The following is a 24,652-nucleotide window of genomic DNA, read 5'->3' as shown; positions in this document are numbered from 1 at the left end:
TGTTAACACTTTTTTGGTTACTACATGATTCCATATGTGTTATTTCATAGTTTTGATGTCTTCACTATTATTCTACAATGTAGAAAATAGTAAAAATAAAGGAAAACCCTTGATTGAGTAGGTGTTCTAATACTTTTGACCGGTAGTGTATATCCAGGGGTGTTCTCTTTGGAAACAGTGATCCCTCTCTCTCTATCTCTCTCTCTTCTCCGGCAACCCCATGTTCTGGGTCAAAATAATACTGTACCTTATACCGTCTCTTCTTAGAGAATGCCTCAACTCATCCTGGTTACTGTAAAGAATTTAAGAGGCAACAGCTGGAGCATTAGGGGACTAGAGCATTATCCCCTCTCCTAAATCATTAGAAATTATACCCCATGTTGTTAAACAGTACAGGTCCCTGTCTTGTCTTGCCTGGTCCACTGTCAGCCAGTCAGTATTCTCTGGGGCTTTGGCTATTAGATTAATGGTTGGAATGGAAAGGAAATAAGATAGTTTGAACATGGACAAACTCAATGCATGATTTGAGCCACACTTACAGTGAGCACCATAATTCATTGGACAGTGACATTTCTTTTGTTATTTTGGTTCTGTACTCTAGCACTTTGAGTTTGAAAGGATACAATGACAATGAGGGTGAAGTGCAGACTGTCATCTTTAATTTGAGGGTATTTTCATACATATCGGATGAACTGTTTAGAAATTATAGAAGCTTTTGTACATGGTCCCCCCTATTTTCGGGCATCAAAAAACATTGGACAGTTTAACATAATGTAGAATAAAGTAATCATTGTTCATATTTGGTCGCATATCCTTTGCATGCAATGACTGCTTGAAGTCTGTGATGCATCGACATCACCAGATGCTGGGTATCTTCCCTGGTGATGCTCTGCCAGGCCTGTACTGCAGCCATCTTCAGTTCCTGCTTGTTTCGGGGACTTATTGCTTTCAGTCTCCTCTTCAGCATGTAAAATGGATGTTCAATTGGATTCAGATCTGGTGATTGACTCGGCCAGGCAAGGATTTTCCACTTTTTGGCCATCAAAAACCCCTTTGTTGCTCTAGCAGTATGTTTAGGGTCATTGTCTTCTTGCATTATGAAGTGCCATCCAATGAGTTTGGAGGCATTTGATTTTATCTGAGCAGATAAAATATTTCTGTAGACTTCAGAATTCATTGTTCTACTTCTGTCTGCAGTCACATCATCGATGAAGACAAGTGAGCCTGTTCCACTGGCAGCCATACAGGCCCAAGCCATAACACCCCCTCCACAATGTTTCACGGACGAGGTGGTATGCTTGGATCATGGGCATTTCTTTTTTTTCTCCACACTTTCGTCTTTCCATCACTCTGGTACATGTTAATCTTTGTCTCATCTGTCCACAATACTTTTTTCCAGAACTCTTAGGGCTCTTTTTAGGTGCTTTTTAGCAAACTGTAATCTCGCCTTTCTGTTCTTCAGGCTTATTAGTGGTTTGCATCTTGTAGTGTACCCTCTGTAGTCCTGCTGGTGTAGTCTTCTACGTATGGTAGACTTTGACACATCTACACCTGCATCCAGGAGAGTGTTTTTGATCTGTTGGGCTGTTGTCAGGGGGGTTTTCTTCTCCATAGAGAGTATTCTCCGGTCATCCACTACAGTGGTCTTCCTCGGTCTACCGGGTCTTTTGACATAATTGAGTTCACCGGTTGTTTTTTTCTTGTTAATGATGAACCAAACTGTTGACTTGGGCATGGCCAGCATTTTTGCAATGTTCCTGATTGATTGATTTTCATTTCTGAGCCTTATGACGGCCAGCTTCATTTGCATCGACACTGCTGTCTTCCTCATGTTGTCACACCCCAACAACAACCTCCAAAGGCAATAGCAAAGTCTAGAATCAATACTATTCGTCAACAGCTCTCCTGCATTCACTAACGACACAAATGAATACACCTGCCTAACAACACACATCTGTGAAGCCAATTTAACAAATACTTGTAGTACCTTAAAATGGGGGGACCATGTACAAAAGGTGCTGTCATTTCTAAACGGTTCTTCCGATATATATGAAAATACCCTCAAATTAAAGCTGACAGTCTGCACTTCACCCTCTTTGTCATTGTATCTTTTCAAACTCAAAGTGCTAGAGTACAGAACCAAAATAACAAAAAAATGGTCACTGTGCAAAGAATTATGGTGCTCACTGTATATACTCCATAGTTGTACCAAGATTGGTCCCATTTCTATTCAAGTCTATTGAGAAAATGGGCTGAAATTCTAAGCACAATAAATTCCATGGAAAATGTTCTAAGTCTCCAAATCTGAACTTTCAAATCATAAACGTATAATAGCAATGTTATTGGTAGTTGAATTGATACTGAGGCATATTATGAGGACACCCGCTACCATGTGTCCCCTTCCCTTCCTCATCCCTCACCCCCATCTGATCACTCCTCGCCTGTTGTCTCTCCTGACCCCAGCCCTCCCTGGGGCTCTATAGAGCACCAACCTCATCACAGGTCACACCAGGAGGGGGTCAGTGAAAGGGAAACTGAAAGGCAAGCTGGTGTGTGTGTGTGTGCTTGATGTCAGTGGGTGGGGGTTGGTTGTAGCTTAGCTGATACAGATACAGTGGTCTGGGGTAGAGGGGGTTGTGAGGGATAGAGAGGGATTTTGTTTGGTTGAGATTTGAGATAAAGTGAGAGCAGTGTGTGTGTGTGTTTTTTGCTTGAGTGTGTGTTTCTCCTAAGGGAGTCATGACTAAACCTGCCAGAGTGTGCCTTGCTATCACGCTGAAAGATAACATCTTAATAAAGCACTACCTGTCTACATAACATCAGAGGCCACTTGTATGTAAATTAGTATTTGTTGTGGTTCAGGGAACAACATGTCACAATGTGGGCCAACCCCAAGTCAACCAACCACCAACCCCCAACACTAAGGTGTACCCGTTTTTCCCCCAATTTTTTTCAAGACAGAGGGTAACATTTAAAAAACAACTGCAATGAAACCTGAATTTCTAGACAGTTATCATGGGTTCCTTATAAAAGTGGAACGAACAGAGAGTCAGGTCAGGGGTTCTTTAGTGCTGTGGTAACTGTGGTAACAATGATAGTGCCTGAATACATGTGTACGTACCACAGCTTTCCTAGAATAAGGAGAATCAACACAGATTGAAGAGATTGAGGCCATGGTTGTGTCCCAAATAGCACCCTATTCCCTATGTAGTGCATAATAAACCATGGTTGTGTCCCATAGGGCTCTGGTCAAAAGTAGTGCACTATATAGGGAATATGGTGCTATTTGGGATGCAGTAAGATAATCAACCCAGATTGAGCAGATTGAAGCCAGATAATAAACCAAGTCAGCTACTGTAACATTACTGTGTGACTCAGAGGTGATGACTCTATCGCATATGGAGCGTAGATTTTCCATTTCCCCTCCATCCATTCATACAAATCTATCTAGCACTGTTCCCCTAATATTTCACTTATTTGCTCCTCTTTTCAGGGGGGCTTAATGACAATACCAGCCATACGGTTTGTGCGACGGGGGCCTGGAGGTATTTTGTTTTTGAACAGGCACGAAGATCTCCGGTTGGTCGTCTCGACAGAAGGACAGACACTCAATGGGAAAGAGGTCTTCCTAAACCTCAATCCTAGTTCAATAAAGGTTAAGACACTCACCACAGTGTAGACCTTGCCGTCCTGGGCTGTGGGGATGAGCACCATCTGAGGCGGGGAAGCAGAGTGAAGGTAGAAGCCCTGGGCCACCACAGTGCTGCCTCCGCTATTGGGGACACAGAGAGAATACCAATAAATAATGACACAGTGTGATCTCTATGGGGAAAATGGCAGTTAGTGATTAGTCACTAGCTGCCTATAGGCCGTTATCAATAAAACGTCACAATAAGGTACAGAGCGTTCGATTTGCCTGCAGAAAACCTAAAACAATTTACAACTGCGTGACATTTTCAAGGGATTGTTAAATAAATGTTAACTATTTGGTTGTACCTCTTGAAAACATAGTCATAACTACAAATGTATTATTATTCCATGCAAAACAATTGCGCACATTTAGCTCAATCATCAGAGTTGTACAGCAAGTAACTGCATGCTTTTCATGATCAGTAAACATCAATTCATCCTGTAACATATGCCACCATTCATTGGATATTTGAGTGATATACAGTAAAATAAAAGTGAACTACTGTATAAGTGACAAGTAGGCTATGAGTGGTTTACGTTAATTTCCCATCCTTTGTGAGATCTGCCTGTCACGACTCCCGCCGAGGCTGCCCCCCCTCCTGGTTCGGGCAGGCTTCGGCGTTCGTCGTCACAGGAGTACTAGCTACTGCCGATCCCATTCTCATCACTCCACTTGTCAATTACACACACCTGGTGCTCATTCCCCTAATTAGTATGTGTATAAGTGTTCCCTCTGTTCCCCTTGTCTTTGTGAGTGATTGTTTTGTTGTGAGAGCGTGTAGCTCGGTTGAGCTACATTTCACTGTGTTATTGCCAAGGTGGATGTTTTCCCTTGTACAGTTTCGTTTGACGCTTGGGGTGTTTGATTTATGCAAATGAGTTAAACTCTGGACTTCTGTATTTTACCTCCTGCGCCTGACTCCTTCTTTCACACCTCGTCACAGGAGCATTTGCCGATATACTGCTAGCTGATAATGTTTACTTTGCAAGCTACTGATATAAACTGTAAAGGTTGGCTAAACATAAGAGGTAAGTAGACCTAATGTACTTTTTTCTCCAACCAACGTAGGCCTACTAATCAAGTTAGCTAACATTATCCCCTTTTCAACATTGTTTTTAAGAGTGTTTAATCACGATTGCTGCTGACAGACATGATAGGCTACATTTATTGATGGATCACTTCAATTTGGCTAACTAGCTAATAACAGGTCACGCCAATGTGGCTAGTTAACAAGCTAGAAGGCTATATCCAAATATTGTTTGATTTGCTTGCCATCTATAGTGGTGATGACAGTAATCCGACTGACAACGTTACTAAGCTGAGGACTTGCCGATGTCAAGCACTTTCCAAAAGCCTAATCTCTGATGAAGCAAGCTAAATGACACGTTGTTTGCTTAGCTAGCTACATGCCAAATGGATAGGCTACCCTCACGTATCTGAAAATACATGATCAATTTATGTTTTCTGATCATAAAAAGCATGCAGTTACTTGATGTATAACTCTGATGATAGATGTGGAATAATCGGAAATGTGTAGTTCTGACTATGCTCTTCAAGAGGTGATGATATTCAAACCAAATAGTTATGACATTTATTTAACAATACCTTGAAAACGGCACGTAGTTGTCAATGGTTTTAGCGGAGTAGGGGGTCTTCTTGCCCCCCAGCAGCCAAATCTATGTGTCCCTCTTCGCCCACTTATCCTTTATGAATGTCTCTCTCACTTTCTCCTCTCCTCTATATACCACACACTGCTACCAGTTCTTTCTCTCTGTGACTTCTCTGTTTTCATAAACTCCCCCTGCAATCTCTCATTCTTTCTCTGACACCTGTATCCTATGGAACCTCTTCCTATGGATAATAATAGTTATCTTTCCCTAGCTGCCTCTGTCAACACCTCCTTATTACACTCCTGTTATTGCTCTATGGCCTGCCTTCCTCCTAACTAACAAACTAACTAACTTATAAGTCATGTAGATGGGTGGCTCCTGGAGTAAGTAGTCATGCTGTACTTCGCTCCGCAGGTAATATGACACATTACATTACAATGGAACGATTTGATTAGTGTAATGTTAGCTAGCTACATAGTTGTCTTTGTATCAAAGATGAAGGTGTAGTATAGAGAAACTATCGAGGTTAGCTGGCCAGCTACATTCGTTCACAGCGATGCCGTTTTTACAAACAAAGTCAACACCGCAGCCATTGCAAGCTAGCCAACACTACCAGCTAGCAGTACTGTAGCAACTAAATATAATATCATTTTAGCCAGCTACATTCGTTCGCAGCGACGCCGTTTTTCAAACAAAGTCAACACCGCAGCCATTGCAAGCTAGCTAACACTATCAGCTAGCAGTACTGTAGCAACTAAATACAATATAATTGTAGTCAATGAGAATTTTGCAACACAAAGCTTCACTTTCTGAACATTCGAGATGTGTAGTCCACTTGTGTAGCTAGCATGACTGACTTTGTCCTAGCTCGCCAACATTTAATTATTTCTGCGTTATGAAAGGAACTAGACACGGACACGAATGATCTGTTTTAGTGTGTTAACACACTATTGGTAGTTTTTGTAACCAAGTATTGGTGCTAAACTGTGTGTTATTGGATCCTAGCATGCTAGTTAGCTATGGCGTCATAGGATACGGTGCCCTGGGCGGTTTTCACGGAAGAATACTGTACCAAGTTAGCTAGCTGAATAAACTAAGTTAGTCTATTCCTAGAAACATTGAACCGCTGTAGTTTACATCAATTATAATTTCTAAAGTGGAAGTTGGGAGAGTTATATTTGAGTGTTTCAGTGAATGGTAAGTGAGGGAGGCCCCGCTCTCTCGCTTTCCCAGATGTTTAGTTAATTTTATTCCGATCTCTTTTGCATTATTGTAGCCTTTTCTGTAGCCTGTCAACTATGTGTCTGTCTATCCCTGTTCTCTCCTCTCTGCACAGGCCATACAAACCGCGTGGCTGCTGCCACTCTAATCTGGTGGTCCCTGCGCGCACGACCCACGTGGAGTTCCAGGTCTCCGGCAGCCTCTGGAACTGCCATTCTGCGGCCAACAAGGCAGAGTTCATCTCAGCCTATGCTACCCTCCAGTCCCTCCACTTCTTGGCTCTGACAGAAACATGGATTACCACAGAAAACACTGCTACTCCTACTGCTCTTTCCTCGTCTGATCATGTGTTCTCGCATACCCCGAAAGCATCTGGTCAGCGCGGCGGTGGCACAGGAATCCTCATCTCTCCCAAGTGGACATTCTCTCTTATCCCCCTGACCCATCTGTCCATCTCCTCATATGAATTCCATGCTGTCACAGTCACTAGCCCATTCAAGCTTAACATCCTTATCATTTATCACCCTCCAGGTTCCCTTGGAGAGTTCATCAATGAGCTTGACGCCTTGATAAGTTTCTTTCCTGAGGATGGCTCACCCCTCACAGTTCTGGGTGACTTTAACCTAACTACGTCTGCCTTTGACTCATTTCTCTCTGCCTCCTTCTTTCCACTCCTTTCCTCTTTTGACCTCACCCTCTCACCGTCCCTCCCTACTCACAAGGCAGGCAATACGCTTGACCTCATCTTTACTAGATGCTGTTCTTCTACTAATCTCACTGCAACTCCCCTCCAAGTCTCTGACCACTACTTTGTATCCTTTTCTCTCTCACTCTCCTCCAACACTACTCACTCTGCCCCTACTCAAATGGTAATGTGCCGTCGCAACCTTCGCTCTCTCTCTCCTGCTACTCTCTCCTCTTCCATCCTATCATCTCTTCCCTCTGCTAAATCCTTCTCCCTCCATTCTCCTGATTCTGCCTCCTCAACCCTCCTCTCCTCCCTTTCTGCATCTTTTGACTCTCTGTCCCCTATCCTCCCGGCCGGCTCGGTCCTCCCCTCCTGCTCCGTGGCTTGACGACTCATTGCGAGCTCACAGAACAGGGCTCCGGGCAGCCGAGCGGAAATGTAGGAAAACTAGACTCCCTGCGGACCTGTCATCTTTTCACTCCCTCCTCTCTACATTTTCTTCCTCTGTTTCTGCTGCTAAAGCCACTTTCTACCACTCTACATTTCAAGCCTCTACCTCTAACCCTAGGAAGCTATTTGCCACCTTCTCCTCCCTGCTGAATCCTCCTCCTCCTCCCCCTCCCTCGTCCCTCTCTGTGGATGACTTCGTCAACCATTTTGAAAAGAAGGTTAACAACATCCAATCCTCATTTATTAAGTCAAATGACACCGCTGGTCCTGCTCACACTGCCCTACCCTATGCTTTGACTTCTTTCTCGCCTCTCTCTCCAGATGAAATCTTGCGACTTGTGACGGCCGGCCGCCCAACAACCTGCCCGCTTGACCCTATCCCCTCCTTTCTTCTGCAGACCATTTCCAGAGACCTTCTCCCTTACCTCACCTCGCTCATCAACTCATCCTTGACTGCTGGCTATGTCCCTTCCGTCTTCAAGAGAGTGAGAGTTGCACCCCTCCTCAAAAAACCTACACTCGATCCCTCCGATGTCAACAACTACAGACCAGTATCCCTTCTTTCTTTTCTCTCAACCTCTTGAGCGTGCCGTCTCTAGCCAACTCTCCTGCTATCTCTCTCAGAATTACCTTCTTGATCCAAACCAGTCAGGTTTCAAGACTGGTCATTCAACTGAGACAGCTCTTCTCTGTGTCATGGAGGCTCTCCACACTGCTAAAGCTAACTCTCTCTCCTCTGCTCTTATCCTTCTAGACATATCTGCTTCCTTTGATACTGTGAACCATCAGATTCTCCTCTCTACCCTCTCCAAGTTGGGCTTCTCCGGCCTGCTCATTCTTGGATTGCGTCCTACCTGACAGGTCGCTCCTACCTGGTGGCGTGGCGAGAATCTGTCTCCGCACCACGTGCTCTCACCACTGGTGTCCCCCAGGGTCAGTTCTAGGCCCTCTCCTATTCTCTCTATACACCAAGTCACTTGGCTCTGTCATATCCTCACATGCTCTCTCCTATCATTGCTACACAGACGACACACAACTAATTTTCTCCTTTCCCCCTTCTGATAACCAGGTGGCGAATCGAATCTCTGCATGTCTGGCAGACATATCAGTGTGGATGTCGGATCACCACCTCAAGCTGAACCTTGGCAAGACGGAGCTGCTCTTTCTCCCGGGTAAGGACTGCCCGCTCCATGATCTCGCCATCATGGTTGACAACACCATTGTGTCCTCCTCCCAGAGTGCAAAGAACCTTGGCGTGACCCTGGACAACACCCTGTTGTTCTCCGCTAACATCAAAGTGGTGGCCCGATCCTGCAGGTTCGTGCTCTACAACATTCGCAGAGTACGACACTACCTTACACAGAAAGCGGCACAGGTCCTAATCCAGGCACTTGTCATCTCCCGTCTGGATTACTGCAACTCGCTGTTGGCTGGGCACCCTGCCTGTGCCATTAAACCCCTACAACTTATCCAGAACGCTGCAGCCCGTCTGGTGTTGAACCTTCCCATGTTCTCTCATGTCACCCCGCTCCTCCGCACACTCCACTGGCTTCCAGTTGAAGCTCGCATCTACTACAAAACCATGGTGCTTGCCTACGGAGCTGTGAGGGGAACGGCACCTCCTTACCTTCAGGCTCTGATCAGACCCTACACCCAAACGAGGGCACTACGTTCATCTACCTGTGGCCTGCAAGGCCCCCTACCTCTACGGAAGCACAGTTCCCGCTCAGCCCAGTCAAAGCTATTCGCTTGTTCCACCCCAATGGTGGAACAAGCTCCCCCAGGACAGCGGAGTCACTGACCACCTTCCGGAGACACTTGAAACCCTACCTCTTTAAGGAATACCTGGAATAGTCTAACAGTAATCCTTCTACACCCCCCCCCCCCAGTGGTGGTTGTCCCACTGGCTATCCTAAGTTGAATGCACCAATTTGTAAGTCGCTCTGGATAAGAGCGTCTGCTAAATGACTTAAATGTTAAATGTAATATAAAGTACCTGATGAAGGATCGTGTGGGCTGGATGCTAGAGATGAGAGGGTCCTCGTTGTAGGTGAAGAGTACAGGAGCCTCCCGGACCACAAAGTCCACCCTCACACACACCGCCTGGAGGGACGGGGCCGACTGGGCAGGGGTCCTGCACATCAGCATAGTACCTGATACACTGGAGAAAGAGACAGAATACACACCGGCATATTAGTGAGAGTGCACACATACATATACACAATTCCTCACATATGGATAATAAACCAGACCGTTTAAATATTGTTCACATATACACACACAAGCATTTTTACTCAAAGCAGAAACATTAGGTACTCACCTCAGGATCTCACAGGTTGTGTTCCCCACAGTGACCTGTCTGGTGTTGCCACTGTCTAAGAAAGAGCCTCTGATGGTGAGCATGGTGCCTCCTGACTTAGGACCAAATGCAGGGAAGATCTCCCTGATTACTGGGTTCTATATGAGAGAGACAGGAGGGGAGTAGAAACCACTTCAAACCCAACAACAACCACAACTACAGTTTATATGCAAATCAGTCAGTTACTGTAAGTAATCAATCTGTCCATCCATCTGACATACTGTACCTACAGTGTATATGACAGTGGGCACCAACTGTAGTCGTGGAGAGCTACAGAGAGATAACCAAAGCCTGCATTTTAGCTCTCCAGGACCAGGGTTAATGACTACTGTCACTGAGTTCATATTGTGATTGTGAGTGGAGACAGCATTCGGTTCTTACCACAAAGGTGAATCCCTGTGTTTGGGCCATCTCCTTGCCACTGTGGACCTTCACCACACTACTAGCCAGAGACGAGTTCACAGGAGACGCCGGAACACACACCAACCTACACACACAGAGATGTGTACACACACACACAGGCACGCACACACACACACAATTCAATAAAACATGATTTATCCCACAAGAGAGGCACAAGAACACCAACAACAAACATTTTGTGCTCACTCTTGTTGGAGTAAGCAAGCAGTTAACCTAATTTGATGATAACTTTACTACGCAGCAGAAAAGCACAAAGAGGCCATCTTTCGGGGGGGGGGGGTTCAATCTTCTATACAATGAGTTGACTATAAGTGGGGGGATGTTTGGTAACAAGGGCTTTTGAGTTAAACGCTGCTATCTGGCATGGCCTCTTGGATTGGAAAGAGTGAAATTTTGTACGCAGCCATTCTCCCATCAATTTAACACTTAGTGAAGTCATGAGTAGAATGCAATGCGATGTAGGAATGCGCCCCGGCACTTGGAGTCCTCATTCTATGGCGCCATTTCCTTAACATTCTTCATTCAACTGTTTAGCCCTCTCACCCTTATCCCAATGCATGATTAAACAGTAAACACTTGCATGCATGCACACACAAACACAACCCCACACCACCCACCCACTGACTCACCCATAAGCATGCACGCACTAACACCCCCCCTCGCCCCTACCCTCCCGCATACACACACACCCCCATCCCAGTCTGTCCTCCCTAACCTGTTGCTGTTGCTCTCTCGTTTCAGTAGTTTACAGGGTGCTCCGGCCACGTCCAGGCTGATGAGTGTGTGGTCAAACCTCTCCGTCTTGTTGAAGCCAAAGTTCCTCCCACACACCGTCACCTTGGTGCCCCCTCCCAGGGGGCCGTTGGATGGGGAGATCTACACAAACACAATAACAACCCTAAGACAACCTTCAAACAACCTCCAAACTATCAGATAACAAAGAAAGAGAAAACCCTGTACTTCTAGTTCCAGGTGATGGTTTTGGCAGTAACAACTAGTATCCAAAAACAAGTGTAAAACCACACACTAGAAACGATAGGCGACCAGACAGACAACCTTTAAACTATCCTTAGACAACCTTTAAACAACAATGGCGTCGCTTACAAGCTCTCCAGTAAAAACATGACTGGCTTGTTCACAGCCAAATCCCACTGTGTCACTGTGTAATGTATCCAGGTTACTGGTGGGATCTTTGTTGCCATACTTGCCAAAAGGGTATATGGCATACAGTATACTGTACAATTAGCTACCGGTAACTGCCAAAATAATGGAAAAACTTGAGTAAATGAGAAATACAAAGTATATTGAAAGCAGGTGCTTCCACACAGGTGTGGTTCCTGAGTTAGTTAAGCAATTAACATCCCATAATGCTTAGGGTCATGTATAAAAATGCAAGGCAGGCCATTATCTTGGACATTATTTTGGCTACCATGGCTATGCCCCCATAGGATGACAATGCGCCCATCCACAGGGCACGAGTGGTCACTGAATGGTTTGATGAGCATGAAAACAATGTAAACCATATGCCATGACCGTCTCAGTCACCAGATCTCAACCAAATTGAACACTTATGGGAGATTCTGGAGCGACGCCTCAGACAGCGTTTTCTACTACCATCAACAGAACACCAAATGATGGAATTTATTGTGGAAGAATGGTGTCACATCCCTCCAATAGTGTTCCAAACATTTGTAGAATCTATGCCAATGTGCATTGAAGCTGTTCTGGCTCGTGGTGGCCCAACGCCCTGTTAAGACACTTTATGTTGGTGTTTCCTTTATTTTGACAGTTATCTGTATGGCCTCAGATGACTCTAGTCACTAGCAGCTTGTCTTTGTTTATGTAGACACTCACAGTATGGCGTATTGCAATAAAGACCAAAACAACAACACAGTCCCAGTGTTTGGGTCAGAGGGAGTGACATAGGGGTTGTTGTGAAATGTTGTGCTTGTGGACAATAAAGCTCTTTGAACTTGAACTGGCTAGTTACCGTGGTAATGACGGGAGGACAGGAGTCTTGGGTCCAGAGGGAGGTTGGGTGACACTGGGCTGACCTGGTGCAGCGGCCGTCACACCAGCCACATCCCATAAACCCTGGCGCCAGCAGGCAGGAACTACACATCCACTGCTGCTCACAGCCAGGACCAATCAGAGGGACCTTGGTGATCTGGGGGCACACACGACAGCCAATCAGAATACAGACTAAACAAAATCAAGTTTGTTTCGTACATAAGAATGCTGTGGGTTTGATTCCTGCATTGGTCACATACAGTAACTATGTGTCACTTTGGATAAAAGCATCTGCTAAGCTAAAATACCTTAACATTACTATTATAATATTATTGTGAGGAGGTGTGAATGACGGAGTCAGGCGCAGGAGGTAAAACACCGAAATCCAAAGTTTATTCAGTGTACACGGATACGCACCAGGTTGTACGCACTCCTGAGATCTAATTTAGTGAAGAAGCGCGCTCCATGCAATGACTCAACCACTGACGGAATGAGGGGGAGAGGATAACTAAATGTAATCGTCTCCTTGTTCAGTGGTCAATAGTAAATGCACGGGCGCAGACCGCCGTCTTTCTTCTTCACAAAAAATTAACTTGAGGAGGCGGGGGAAGTGGAGGGACGTATGTACCCCTGGCGCAGGGACTCGGTGACGTAAGTCTCCATAGCCTCCGTCGCCGCCTGCGACAGGGGATACACATGACTTCTGTGAGGTACAGCGTCTACCCGAAGGTTTATTGCGCAATCCCCCGCCCGATGAGGTGGCAATTTAGTTGCTTTATTCTTGGAGAAAACTTGTGCCAGATCATGGTATTCGGGGGGAATGCGCACGGTGGAGGTTGCACCAACGGAAACACCAAGACACCTACCCTGACACTCTCACGACCACCCCGTGAGAACCCTCTGCGGCCATGAGAAAGTGGGGTTGTGGAGTGCTAGCCACGGAATACCTAACACCACAGGGAAAGCAGGAGACTCAATGATGGAAAAAGTGACCTGCTCACAATGCGTCTCCTGTGTGATCATGGTGACTGGTACCGTGACTTCCTTTATCAACCCGGACCCTAATGGTCAACTATCAAGTGCTCTGATGGGGCGTGGAATGGATAGGGGAACTAATGAAATGCCCTGGCGGCGTGCGAAAGTTTTATCCATAATGTTCCCAGCTGCGCCTGAATCTACTAGCGCCTTACACTTGGGAACTCTCATGTAATCAGGGAAGTATATGGGTATGGTACAGTGCGCAGCAGAGGGCTCTGAACAAGTGTGGGTACTCAATACCTGGGGTGAAGCGAGAGTGCCCTGCCGGCCGCCTCCTGACCCAAAAGAGCGCTGACGACAACGTGTGGTGGAATGTCGCTTCGTGCCATCCAATTGGCACTGGCGCTGTCGTCCTCCGTGCTCTCGGTGCGCAGTACCACCCAGCTCCATGAGCTCTGGATCCGCGTTGGTCGGAGCGGGAACGGGCAGACCTCCTCCAGGACGTCCTCTGGTTGCCAGCAGGTTATCCAGAAGAATGGCCATGTCCACCAGTTCGGTAAAAGATAAACTGGTGTCACGGCAGGCTAGCTCCCGTCGGACGTCCTCCCATAGATGGCACCGGAACTGATTGATCAGGGCCCGCTCGTTCCACCCGGATCCTGCTGCCAGAATTCGGAACTCCAGCGTGAACTCCTGTACTGTCCTCGTCCCCTGCCTCAAGTGGACCAGCTGCTCACCCGCCTCTCGAAAACTACCATTCGGACGCTACAGACGTTTTCGTAAGAAGACCGATTTTCGGGATGTTTAATGGTCTGACAAACACCGCTGTAGCTCGGCCACCTTCCACCGCAGATGAGGAAGGCTGACATAAACGGATGCGGTGAATTGAGACGCAGCAATGCTTAAACTGACGGATTTTGATGGGGATTTTTTTAAATGTTACTTAGATTGACAAAATAATAGATTTAAACACTATTATTTCACACAGAGTGAGTCCATGCTACTTATTATGTGACTTGTTAAGCAAATGTTTACTCCTGAACGTATTTAGTCTTGCCATAACAAAGGCCAATACTTATTGACTCAAGACATTTCAGCTTTTCATTTTTTTTATTAATTTGGAAAAACTTTGGAAAAAAAATAATTCCACTGACATTGTGTGTAGGCCAGTGACAAAAAAATCTAAATTAAATCCATTTTAAATTCAGGCTGTAACACAACAAAATGTGAAAAAAGTAAACGGTTGCGAATACATTCTGAAGGCACTAAATGTACTGTCAGTATCCCGGTAGGTATTTCTCTGATCAATGTGGGCATACGGGAAAACTTTCATTTTGAACTGTTGGCTGGACTGTTGTAGGACATTGACATCAAGCTTTCAGGACATTGTTTCCAACAATCTGTTGGCTCTGGTCCATGTTGAACACTGTGTCTTAGTGCCAGGGGGCTGTTGTTTCCATCAAACCAGTAATGTAAAGAATGTCTGAGTTATGAATATAAAGTGTGTGTGTGTCGATACAGTGTGTGTGTGTGTATGTGTGTGTATGTGTCTTTGAGTGTATCATTACACACTGTGTGTCTTTGTGTGTGTGTGTGTTTCTTCATGTTTTTTGATACCCCCTCCCCTGTGTCTACTGTCTACCCACCTTATTTCCTGTCACCAACAATAGGGAGCCATCCTGGCTGCGCTGAGGGGAGCCGTCGTGGCGCTGGGGGGACAGGAGTGCCACCTCGGGGGACACGGGGTGCGAGTCGTCCAGACGGAAGTCCACATGGGGCGTGCTGCGTTTGGAACGAGAAACCACCACCTGGGAAAGACAGAGGCCAGGCCAGGTCAGTAAAACACAGAGTAAACCATCTAATCTAAAAAAAACACTGGAGATGCCGCACATACTGTAAGTATGTAGAGATAGTGGACCTATATATTTTTAAAGGTCCAATGCAGCCGTTTTTTTTCTAAATATCAAATCATTTCTGGGTAACAATTAAGTACCTTACTGTGATTGTTTTCAATTAAAATGTAAAAAAAATTAACAAACATATCTTCTTGGCAAAGAGCAATTTCGAAAGCAAGAATTTTGCTAGGACTGTCTGGGAGTGGTTTGAGTGGGGAGGGGAAAACTGAAAACTAGCTGTTATTGGCAGAGGTTTGGAACTCTCTTTCTTATTGGTCTATTAACTAATTTATCGCCTGGTGATGTCCCCAGGCAGGCTAAAACTCCAACCCACCAAAACAGGCAGAAATTTCAGGCGGTCTTTTCAAACAGCTCTTAAACTAAAAGGGCATTATCATATTAATTATTTTACAATTTCACAGTATTATTCCAACCTCATAGTGTGCAGATATATATAAAACTTATAATCACGATTTTAACAGCACTGGGCCTTTAAATAATATAATCTTAGATAACTAACAGTCACCAAAATAAAAGCTAGACAGTCAGGGAGCAAAAATGTATCTCAGCTCGATGGAGAAATTTGTTGAATTGCAGGAAATTGGCTTCAAAATGCAAAAATGTCTCTAAACCGCCAAGATAAGGGCCTCTAAACTTTTATCTGAAATTCAGCCACGCCGACAGGCCAACCGCGCCCCTACCACAGCCCCTGCAAAGCCCCCTGCCAAGCCAAACACCTAAGCCCCTTTTTGATCCAGAAAAAAACCTGACATGAACTGGGCATGGGGATTTCGTAGGACCTTTTAGTGCTGAGTCAATGTTCTGTTGTTTCTACTAATCGGTGCTGTACAAGATTGAAGGTTGCAATAGAATAGAATATGGTAACAAAGGGGTAACATCATGGAATCTTGTAGTGTAGACCAGGGTATCTAGTTGTGAGAAGGGACTATTAACACAGTAACACTGAATTATATTTTTTCCCATTGGCATTGTATGGGCCCTGCGGGCCACTCCCACTACTGTGTGCAGGGTAATAATGCTGCTATATTGCGAGTGAGATGACAGATTGGAAGATTAGAGCTAACCACCATGGAGGTGGTGGGAGCTACAGGGAGACGGCGGTACAAAAGACATCGCCCACAGGCAGAGAGCAGCAAGAGAGCACCTTGTCCCTGGACATGTCGGGAGGTGTTTCAGAAGTCTTATTCACACACACACATGCCCACGTAGGCACGCACGCATACACACATGCGTACGCACACACGCATACTAACACACACACACACATAAACACATGCACGTACATACACACTCCTACACACAGATACAGTGCAGCGCACACCTGGAGTTACATTCGTCATCGGTGCTTACGCTGCAATTACAGGCTTGGAACTCAGAACCGGTTGGTTGGGGTGAAACATAACAGCTGTAATAGAGTGTGGTTATGTCCTGGTTGACTTAGGAACACTTTGGTTACATCATCCACTCTATCACCCACCCACCCCTCCTCTCCTTCTATCGCCCCTTATCTCTTCATTGACTATGGCCCTAAGCCAGGTGTGTGACTGCATGGTGTGTACATGCGTGTCAGCTTTGCTCACTTTAAATGACCATTGCATTTCAGTGAGGAGACTGAGGGGGGCTGCTACCCTCTTAAGTCATTTCAGATAGTCAAATGTGGATATTAACGCCTGTTTCCAAGGTCCTTTGTTGACAAGGCACCTTGGAGCATTGAAACACTGAAGCTGAAAACAAATGTCTTCTTTGTGAGAGACTTTAGCCAGTCAATAAACTCCTTTCTCTGAGGGAACACTATTTTCTGCTCCACTCTTCAGCTACAACCAAAGACTGAATGGCCAAGTCTCTTTCTCCAGAGGTAATAGTGGTGTGAATTACAGCTTATTGTATTAGACAGGGGAAGTTAGCCTATAAACACAGCCACTGTGCTATTCCCACAGTGATATTGAACCATAGGGAGAGACTTCCTGAGCCAGAATGGAGAGACCACGGGGACACAGCACAACGTTGTCTTTCTTTCTCTCCGTCTCCTTCCCTCTCTCTTTCTTTCCCTCCCTTGGTGCTAAGAACATTTTTCTCTGGGAACAAAGGGTAAACAGAAAGAAAGGCAGTTGACACAGGCCTTTCCTAGGATTCTAATAAGCTAGAAGCAATCGTTCAACCTTTCAACCTTTCAACCGTTCAACCATGCAACCTCTCTCCCTCCCTCTTTTTTCCATCAGTCTTTCTCGCCATCCCGCTCTCTTTTTTCTACACTCGGTCCCGTCTTTCTCTCTCATGCTACAACTCTTCCATTCTACCAATCTTTCTCTACCTTCCCCTCTTCTCTTAAAGTATTTATCCTTTCTCATGCTCTTTGCCTCTTCATTCTCTCTCTCGCTCTTTCTCTCTCTCTCTGTCTCTCTATATCTCTCTCTCTCTCTCCCCATGGGGTCCTCTGCATCCCTCTCTCACGGCAGCTGGTCGCCTGCTCTCTCCTTCCCAGACCCCCATCCCGAGACAATGAGGTTAGAAATTTCACCAACAAAAAAACATGCCAACAGCTGCGGGCACTCGGTGGAGAGAGAGAGAAATGCTGTGCGAGGGAACGTGTCATCGAAGCTCGGCGCTCACCATTAACGGGCCGTTCGGCTCATAACCCTGCTTCCGCGCAGCTGTCGCCGCCTTTTCCCCCATTCCCATCGTTCCTCCGTGACTTTGTAACACTGTTTTTCTGACCGTACTCATAAAACAGCAGAGAGAGTTTTTGAGACCAAACAGAGCTTCCTTTACAGGGACATGCAAGACAGAGCAACACTCAAAAGCTCTTATCAGTCAGTGTTCCACTTCCACCTGACCTGACTCAACCTAGCCTGGTCCTAGATTTATTTGGACTGTCTTGCCAACTCCTATGGTCATTGTCACACCAATGCATTGTGCACGTACAGTGCATTCGGAAAGTATTCAGAACCCTTGACTTTTTCCACATTTTGTTACGTTACAGCCTTATTCTAAAATTGATTAAATGACATGTTTTCCTCATCAATCTACACACAATACCCCATTATGACAAAGCGAAAACAGTTTTTTTTTAAAAATGTTTGCTAATTAAAAAAATTAATAAACGTATTTAAATAAGTATTCAGACCCTTTGCTATGAGACTCGAAATTGAGCTCAGGTGCATCCTGATTCCATTGATCATCCCTGAGTTGTTTCTACAACTTGATTGGTGTCCACCTGTGGTAAATTCAATTGGTTGGACATGATTTGGAAAGGCACACACCTGTCTATATAAGGTCTCACAGTTGACAGTGCATGACAGAGCAAAACCAAGCCAGGAGGTTGAAGGAATTGTCCGTAGAGCTCAGAGACAGGATTGTGTCGAGGCACAGATCTGGGGAAGGGTACCAAATAACTTCTGCAGCATTGAAGGTCCCCAAGAACACAGTGGCCTCCATCATTCTTAAACGGAAGAAGTTTGGAACCACCAAGACTCTTCCTAGAACTGACCGCCCGGCCAAGCTGAGCAATCAGGGAGGTGACCAAGAACCTGATGGTCACTCTGACAGAGCTCCAGAGTTCCTATGTGGAGACGGGAGAACCTTCCAGAAGGACAACCATCTCTGCAGCACACCACCAATCAGGCCTTTATGGTAGAGTGGCCAGACGGAAACCAGTCCTCAGTAAAAGGCACATGACAGCCTGCTTGGAGTTTGCCAAAATGCATCTAAAGACTCTCAGACCATGAGAAAAAAGATGATCTGGTCTAATGGAACCAAGATTGAACTATTTGGCCTGAATGCGAAGTGTCACGTCTGGAGGAAACCTGGCACCATCCCTACCGTGAAGCATGGTGGTGGCAGCATCATGCTGTGAGGATGTTTTTCAGCGGCAGGGACTGGGAGACTAGTCAGGATCAAGGGAAAGATGAACGGAGCAAAGTACAGAGAGATCCTTGATGAAAACCTGCTCCAGAGCGCTCAGGATCTCAGACTGGGGTGAAGATTCACCTTCCAACAGGACAATGACCTTAAGCACACAACCAAGACAATGCAGGAGTGGCTTCGGGGCAAGTCTCTGAATGTCCTTAAGTGGCCCAGCCAGAGCACGGACTTGAACACGATCTAACATCTCTGGAGAGACCTGAAAATAACTGCAGAGACGCTCCCCATCCAACCTGACAGAGCTTGACAGGATCTGCAGAGAAGAATGGGAGAAACACCCCAAATACAGGTGTGCCAAGCTTGTAGCGTCATACCCAAGAAGACTCAAAGCTGTAATCGCTGCCAAAGGTGCTTCAACAAAGTACAGAGTAAAGGGTCTGTAAATGTTGATTTTCATTTTATTTTTTGCTACAAATTCTGAAAACCTGTTTTGCTTTGTCATTATGGGGTATTGTGTGTAGATTGATGAGGGGAAACAACCATTTAATCAATTTTAGAATAAGGCTGTACCATAACAAAATGTGGAAAAAGTCAAGGGGTCTGAATACTTTCCGAATGCGCTGTAAATGGGGCAGGAGGTTGGCTGATCTGGGACCAGGCTAGACTCAGCCATCTCCTGAGTAAATCCTGTCTCTATAGGAGACAGTGAGACAACTGCTGAGGGCATACAGGTTTACAAACACATGGAAAGCAGAAAGTGAAATCCACTGTTGGCTGTACATGTCATTGATAGGCAAAACCAGCCGTGGTTTGTTTGCTCAAATGGTACATACGGTGGAACACAGCAGGAGGATTTGTGGAAGCATGGCGAGGCAAGGTGAGGGGTCATGTGTTGAACAAATAGGAAGGAAGCCCCCTCCTCCCGGCTGTGGCGTTTCCCAACCTGCCCCTGTACTGGCTGCCACCTGTGTCTCAGCTCCTTGTGTCCCCAAAATGTCTGGTTTCACTGGTCACGTACCAACATCCTGCCCCATTTGCATGCACAATGAGAAAGGGAGACTGTGCTGCCTGGCCACCGCACCGACAGGCAGGGGAGATTAAGTATGTTTTGCAGGTTTGAGCCTTCTGTATACACTCAGGAGCTCAATTGTTTTTTGTTTATGAATAATTCAAAGTTGTTAGGTTTGGTTGCTTCCTCTTCCTTTTTCTTGGGTAAGCAGGTTACGGAACCAACCCTTTACTGTTCATGTAACTTTTTGGACTAAAAGGGCTCATTCATGCTGCCTCCTTTGCATTGAGTGAGTGTGTGATTTCACACTGACTGCTCTCTCTCTCGCGTAAGACTGTTTAAGTAAAGTGTTACAGTTCCCCTCTCTTTGTCAGTACCCCCTGTCGCCCCCCGTCCCCCTACCTGTATGAGGCGTCCGTCTGCGGTGCCCAGGCTGGCCACGGTCTGCTCCTGTGCGGTCGCCACGGCAATGGAGGTGAGCAGAACGTTGCTGAACTGACCGCTGAAGTAGTCTAGTCTGGCCATGGTACTGGTCACCTCCAGACGGTAGCCCTCCTCATGCTTCCCACAGCCAAACGAGTCATCTGACGAACTCTACATGGGGAGGAAAACACATAACATACAACATTAGATATGTGGATCGCCTATACGGTTGCATGAAAGATATAATATACAGCCAGTGTTTTTTAACTTATTACATTCAGAGTGTCTCAACTGATAAAGAGACATTATTATCCTATGAGCCACAGTACTTCCCAAGACCCCCTAACCTCCCCCCATGCCCCTGTTAGATGAGGGTATACGGGAGGGAGAGGGATGGAGGGAGAAGGTTGGAGGGAGAGGGATAGAGAGAGGGAGAGGGAGAACAGGACTCCCCAAGCCCCCTCATCTGCTCTTTCATCGAACCCTGCTCGTAATGGAGAGCTGAGTTGTGGCTGGCACAGAGTGTTTGTGAGTGTGTGTGTGTGTGTGTGTCCATGTGTGTACTAGGAGATCATCACGCATGGCAGGAATTCATGGGAAACACATTGGGAATGCATGCCGGTGCGGCTGCCACGACGTTACACACTCTCACTGCTCTCTCTCTCCTTTTGCCTTTCTCTCTCCCTCTGTCTCCCTCTCTCTAGCTCACCCAAAAAGCATGCAAGGGTCTTCTTCATTAGTAAATAGAGTAAAAGTCCATCCTGTAAGTATGTTTTCGCCTGGCCTATTTTAACTCAGCCACTCTCCAGAACCACTGTCTGGCAATGGCAACCCTGTGCTGGTTGTCACTTGGCCACCCTACTCTCTGCTTTGAAAGTAACCCAAGTCATCATCATTAAACCATTAGAAGAGGTCACCAGTCATTAAAGTGGAGAAAGCTTGGGGTAGGGTGAGTGGGCTGATGTGGTCAAGCTAGACAAGCTCTCAGGTCAAGGACCCCCCCAGTCGGTCAGCAATAGTTTATGAAACCCGAGGCTGGCACACAGGGGCCGTGACTAAACAGGCGGGGCCAGCAACAGAGATTAGGGTGCTGGGTACAGACTACAGAGGGCTGAGTACAGAGTAGACTACAGAAGCAGAGGGTTACTGATTAAGAGATCCAGGCTGGGCCCCTAACACTAACTTCACTTGGCCCTGCCTGGCAGCATCTACTGTTTCACTGTACGCTCCAAAGGGCCCAGACACAACACTCAGTAAGGAACACAGCACCGGCCCAAAACCCAGAGAGAGAGAGAGAGAGAGAGAGAGAGAGAGAGAGAGAGAGAGAGAGAGAGAGAGAGAGAGAGAGAGAGAGAGAGAGAGAGAGAGAGAGAGAGAGAGAGAGAGAGAGAGAGAGAGAGAGAGAGAGAGAGACAGAGACAGAGACAGAGACAGAGACAGAGACAGAGACAGAGAGAGAGAGTGAAAAGAGAGAGAGAAAGTGTATACAATGATGCAGGTCCAGCGGGGAATATATTTTCAAATGATCTTAAAACCCAGTAGGAATTAGCATCAACTCACTCATCACACTGACTGATGGTACCTGTGTATCAGGGAGGGACAGCCAAATAACTAAGCACCCAAAGAGACACTCTCTGTAAATTAAGTACTACATGCGAGGACTATGTCAGGGTGACTTGCTTGTGGTGTGTAACACTTAAATGTCTGGGGCAAATCTCAAAGGAGAGCTTTGAAGCTGAGGAGAACAATGGGAGGGAAATAAATCAAGCAAGCAGCTTTTCTCTAGCAGCCATTGCAGACAAAGTAGAGTAGACCATTATAGGCTAGTTTAGCTCCAAGGGGAAAAGACAGTCCTGGCTGGTAGACAAACAAACAATAGTACAGCTTCAAAGCTACGATATACCTGTATCTATCAGAAGCCAAACCAGGTTGGACTGGCTATAACTAGCTCCAAGGCTATAGCAAGTGTAGAATAGATAAAGAGATAACTACAGAGGGAAATCCAGGGCAAAAAAACGATAATCCTCAAGGCTCAGGCTGGCAAACATCTCTGGATGTACATAGTACCAAAAGCCACAGCTGTATTGCAGAGGGCCAGCGGTGCTGAGCTGTCAGGCTGGAGTTGATTCACTCTAGAAGAACCTCATCTTTCTTTCAGAAGAGAAAAATAATATCTGACGTCTGAAAAGGAGAGAGGACTGAATACTTAGAGTGAAAATAGATCAAGTGGGTAAGATAGAGTGTGTCTGTGTGTGGGTCAGATGACGGACGGACCGTCTTTGATGTGTCCACAGTGTGTGTGTGTGTGTGCGTGCACGCGCATTTGTGAACGTGTGCTGACTTTTGCCCAGAATCTCCAGGCCAACAACTTTGATCGACCATAACTCCCACTGTCCACACCTCTAGATACCAGAGGGGATCTGAGTGGCGCAGAGGTCTAAGGCACTGCATCGCAGCGCTAGAGGCTGGGGCAGGCCGTCATTGTAAATAAGAATTTGTTCTTAACTGACTTGCCTAGTTAAATATATATATTTTTAAATAACAGCCTTACACAAGTAGCCCACATGAGATACAGTTCATAGGGAAGTGGTCCAAAGTCTGGGCCCTCTCTCTCTTACTACTCCCTGAGATTGAGACGTCATCAAGCCAGGATACTATGGAGATTACCACATAACGGCTCCAAAAACAGGTCCAGGGGAGATTATTTTGATAGCAAACAAACAGGGTCCTATGGAGTGTTTGTAAAAGCAGTGCTGACTGATAGGAGGGAGTGAAGAAGAAAGAGAAAGGGTTCTGGAGCATTCCATGGAACTCTGTGAAGGTAACGCTGAGGATCAAGGGAACGTAATTGGACAGCGGAAGGGTGTTTTGACAAGCCGTGTTTGAAGCCCCGTTGCTATTATCCTAGAGACCTAGGGATTTGCTTTGGCACAGTGTCATACAGTCTTGAAGAATAGTCGCGTTGTTGTCATGGCAAACGATTTTCTCTGAGGTAAACTATGTTCTCTACTGCTCTCTCTCTCTCAATTTTTTAAAATCTGATTTGAAATCGAAGGAGACATTTTAAGGCAAAGGAAGGTGAACTCCCAACTGGTTTCTGGTCTCCCAAGTTTTCCCAAGTGAAAGACGTTTATGAAGATGTTTTTGTGCAGTAAAACAGGAGCAGGGGGGATATATGCAGGATATATCAGACACTGTACACCTTTTGCCCCACACTTAACCACCGGCCATTGTCTGCAACACAACGGCCAGGCGATAGAGTTACTATGGCAGCAGCGGCTCAGTGTTGTGTTGAGCTGCTCCGTGGGGCCCGCTGGCGACCCCTGTGAGTGTGAGTGTGTCTACATGAGTGTGTTTGTGTATGTGTGAGGCCTGCCAGAGTCAAGAGGGGTGTGATATCCGTGTGCTGGGTACAGACAAGGTGCAGAGAGAGGCCTAATGTCCTTTTCATACTCTCACTCTGACCCTCGGGGCCAGGCTCCCTTAGAGTAGACACACTAGTGGCTCTAGCGACACACAAAACCACTGGGCTGGGGCTGTGTTACTACTAATAGTAGACACACACCTACACAATCACTTCACTCAGTCAGAAAAATACACTGGGTGCTACTGCTTAGAGTAGGCAGAGACGTGCACACGCACACACACATACACACACACACACACAGGCTTTGTTATTGCTGATCTCTTGAGTGGGGGAGCAAAGCTCTCCACAAAGTCAGCTGGCCTTTTACCAGAATAACACAACTCTGCACTGACTGTAGTTTGTGTGTGTGTGTTTATTAGGGAACACTGTGGTTGGGTTGTAATGGGTGTATATATGAGTCTGGAAGGGGTGTTGATAGGTTGTGTGTGAGTAATTACGCATGTACACTACCAGTCAAAAGTTTGGACACACCTTTATTTTTACAATTTTTTACATTGTAGAATAATAGTGAAGATATCAAAACTATGAAATAACACATATGGGATCATGTAGTAACCAAATAAAGTGTTAAACAAATCACTATATA

The 24,652-nt window shown here is 45.9% G+C and overlaps 1 protein-coding gene across 1 annotated transcript in view; it reads right to left on the bottom strand.

Moving 5' to 3' along the window:
* Positions 1–3,121: 3,121 nt before the first annotated feature.
* Positions 3,122–24,652, bottom strand: part of LOC121531537 (hepatocyte growth factor receptor-like) — a gene marked incomplete at its 3' end in the record, with an annotated part of 43,872 nt that continues 22,341 nt past the window's right edge. The window contains exons 3-11 of the mRNA XM_045213648.1: positions 20,619–20,810; positions 15,077–15,238; positions 12,433–12,609; positions 11,158–11,318; positions 10,401–10,506; positions 9,981–10,117; positions 9,657–9,821; positions 3,670–3,772; positions 3,122–3,131 (exon numbers count right to left, since the gene is read on the bottom strand). Coding sequence (XP_045069583.1) covers positions 3,122–3,131; positions 3,670–3,772; positions 9,657–9,821; positions 9,981–10,117; positions 10,401–10,506; positions 11,158–11,318; positions 12,433–12,609; positions 15,077–15,238; positions 20,619–20,810 — 1,213 coding nt within the window. The remainder of the gene's footprint in view (positions 3,132–3,669; positions 3,773–9,656; positions 9,822–9,980; positions 10,118–10,400; positions 10,507–11,157; positions 11,319–12,432; positions 12,610–15,076; positions 15,239–20,618; positions 20,811–24,652) is intronic.

Source organism: Coregonus clupeaformis, unplaced genomic scaffold (assembly GCF_020615455.1).
Source record: "Coregonus clupeaformis isolate EN_2021a unplaced genomic scaffold, ASM2061545v1 scaf0135, whole genome shotgun sequence".
NCBI classification, from domain to species: Eukaryota; Metazoa; Chordata; class Actinopteri; order Salmoniformes; family Salmonidae; genus Coregonus; species Coregonus clupeaformis.
The sequence above is the reverse complement of the archived record's forward strand: the minus strand, read 5'-3'. Positions and strand labels throughout refer to the sequence as shown.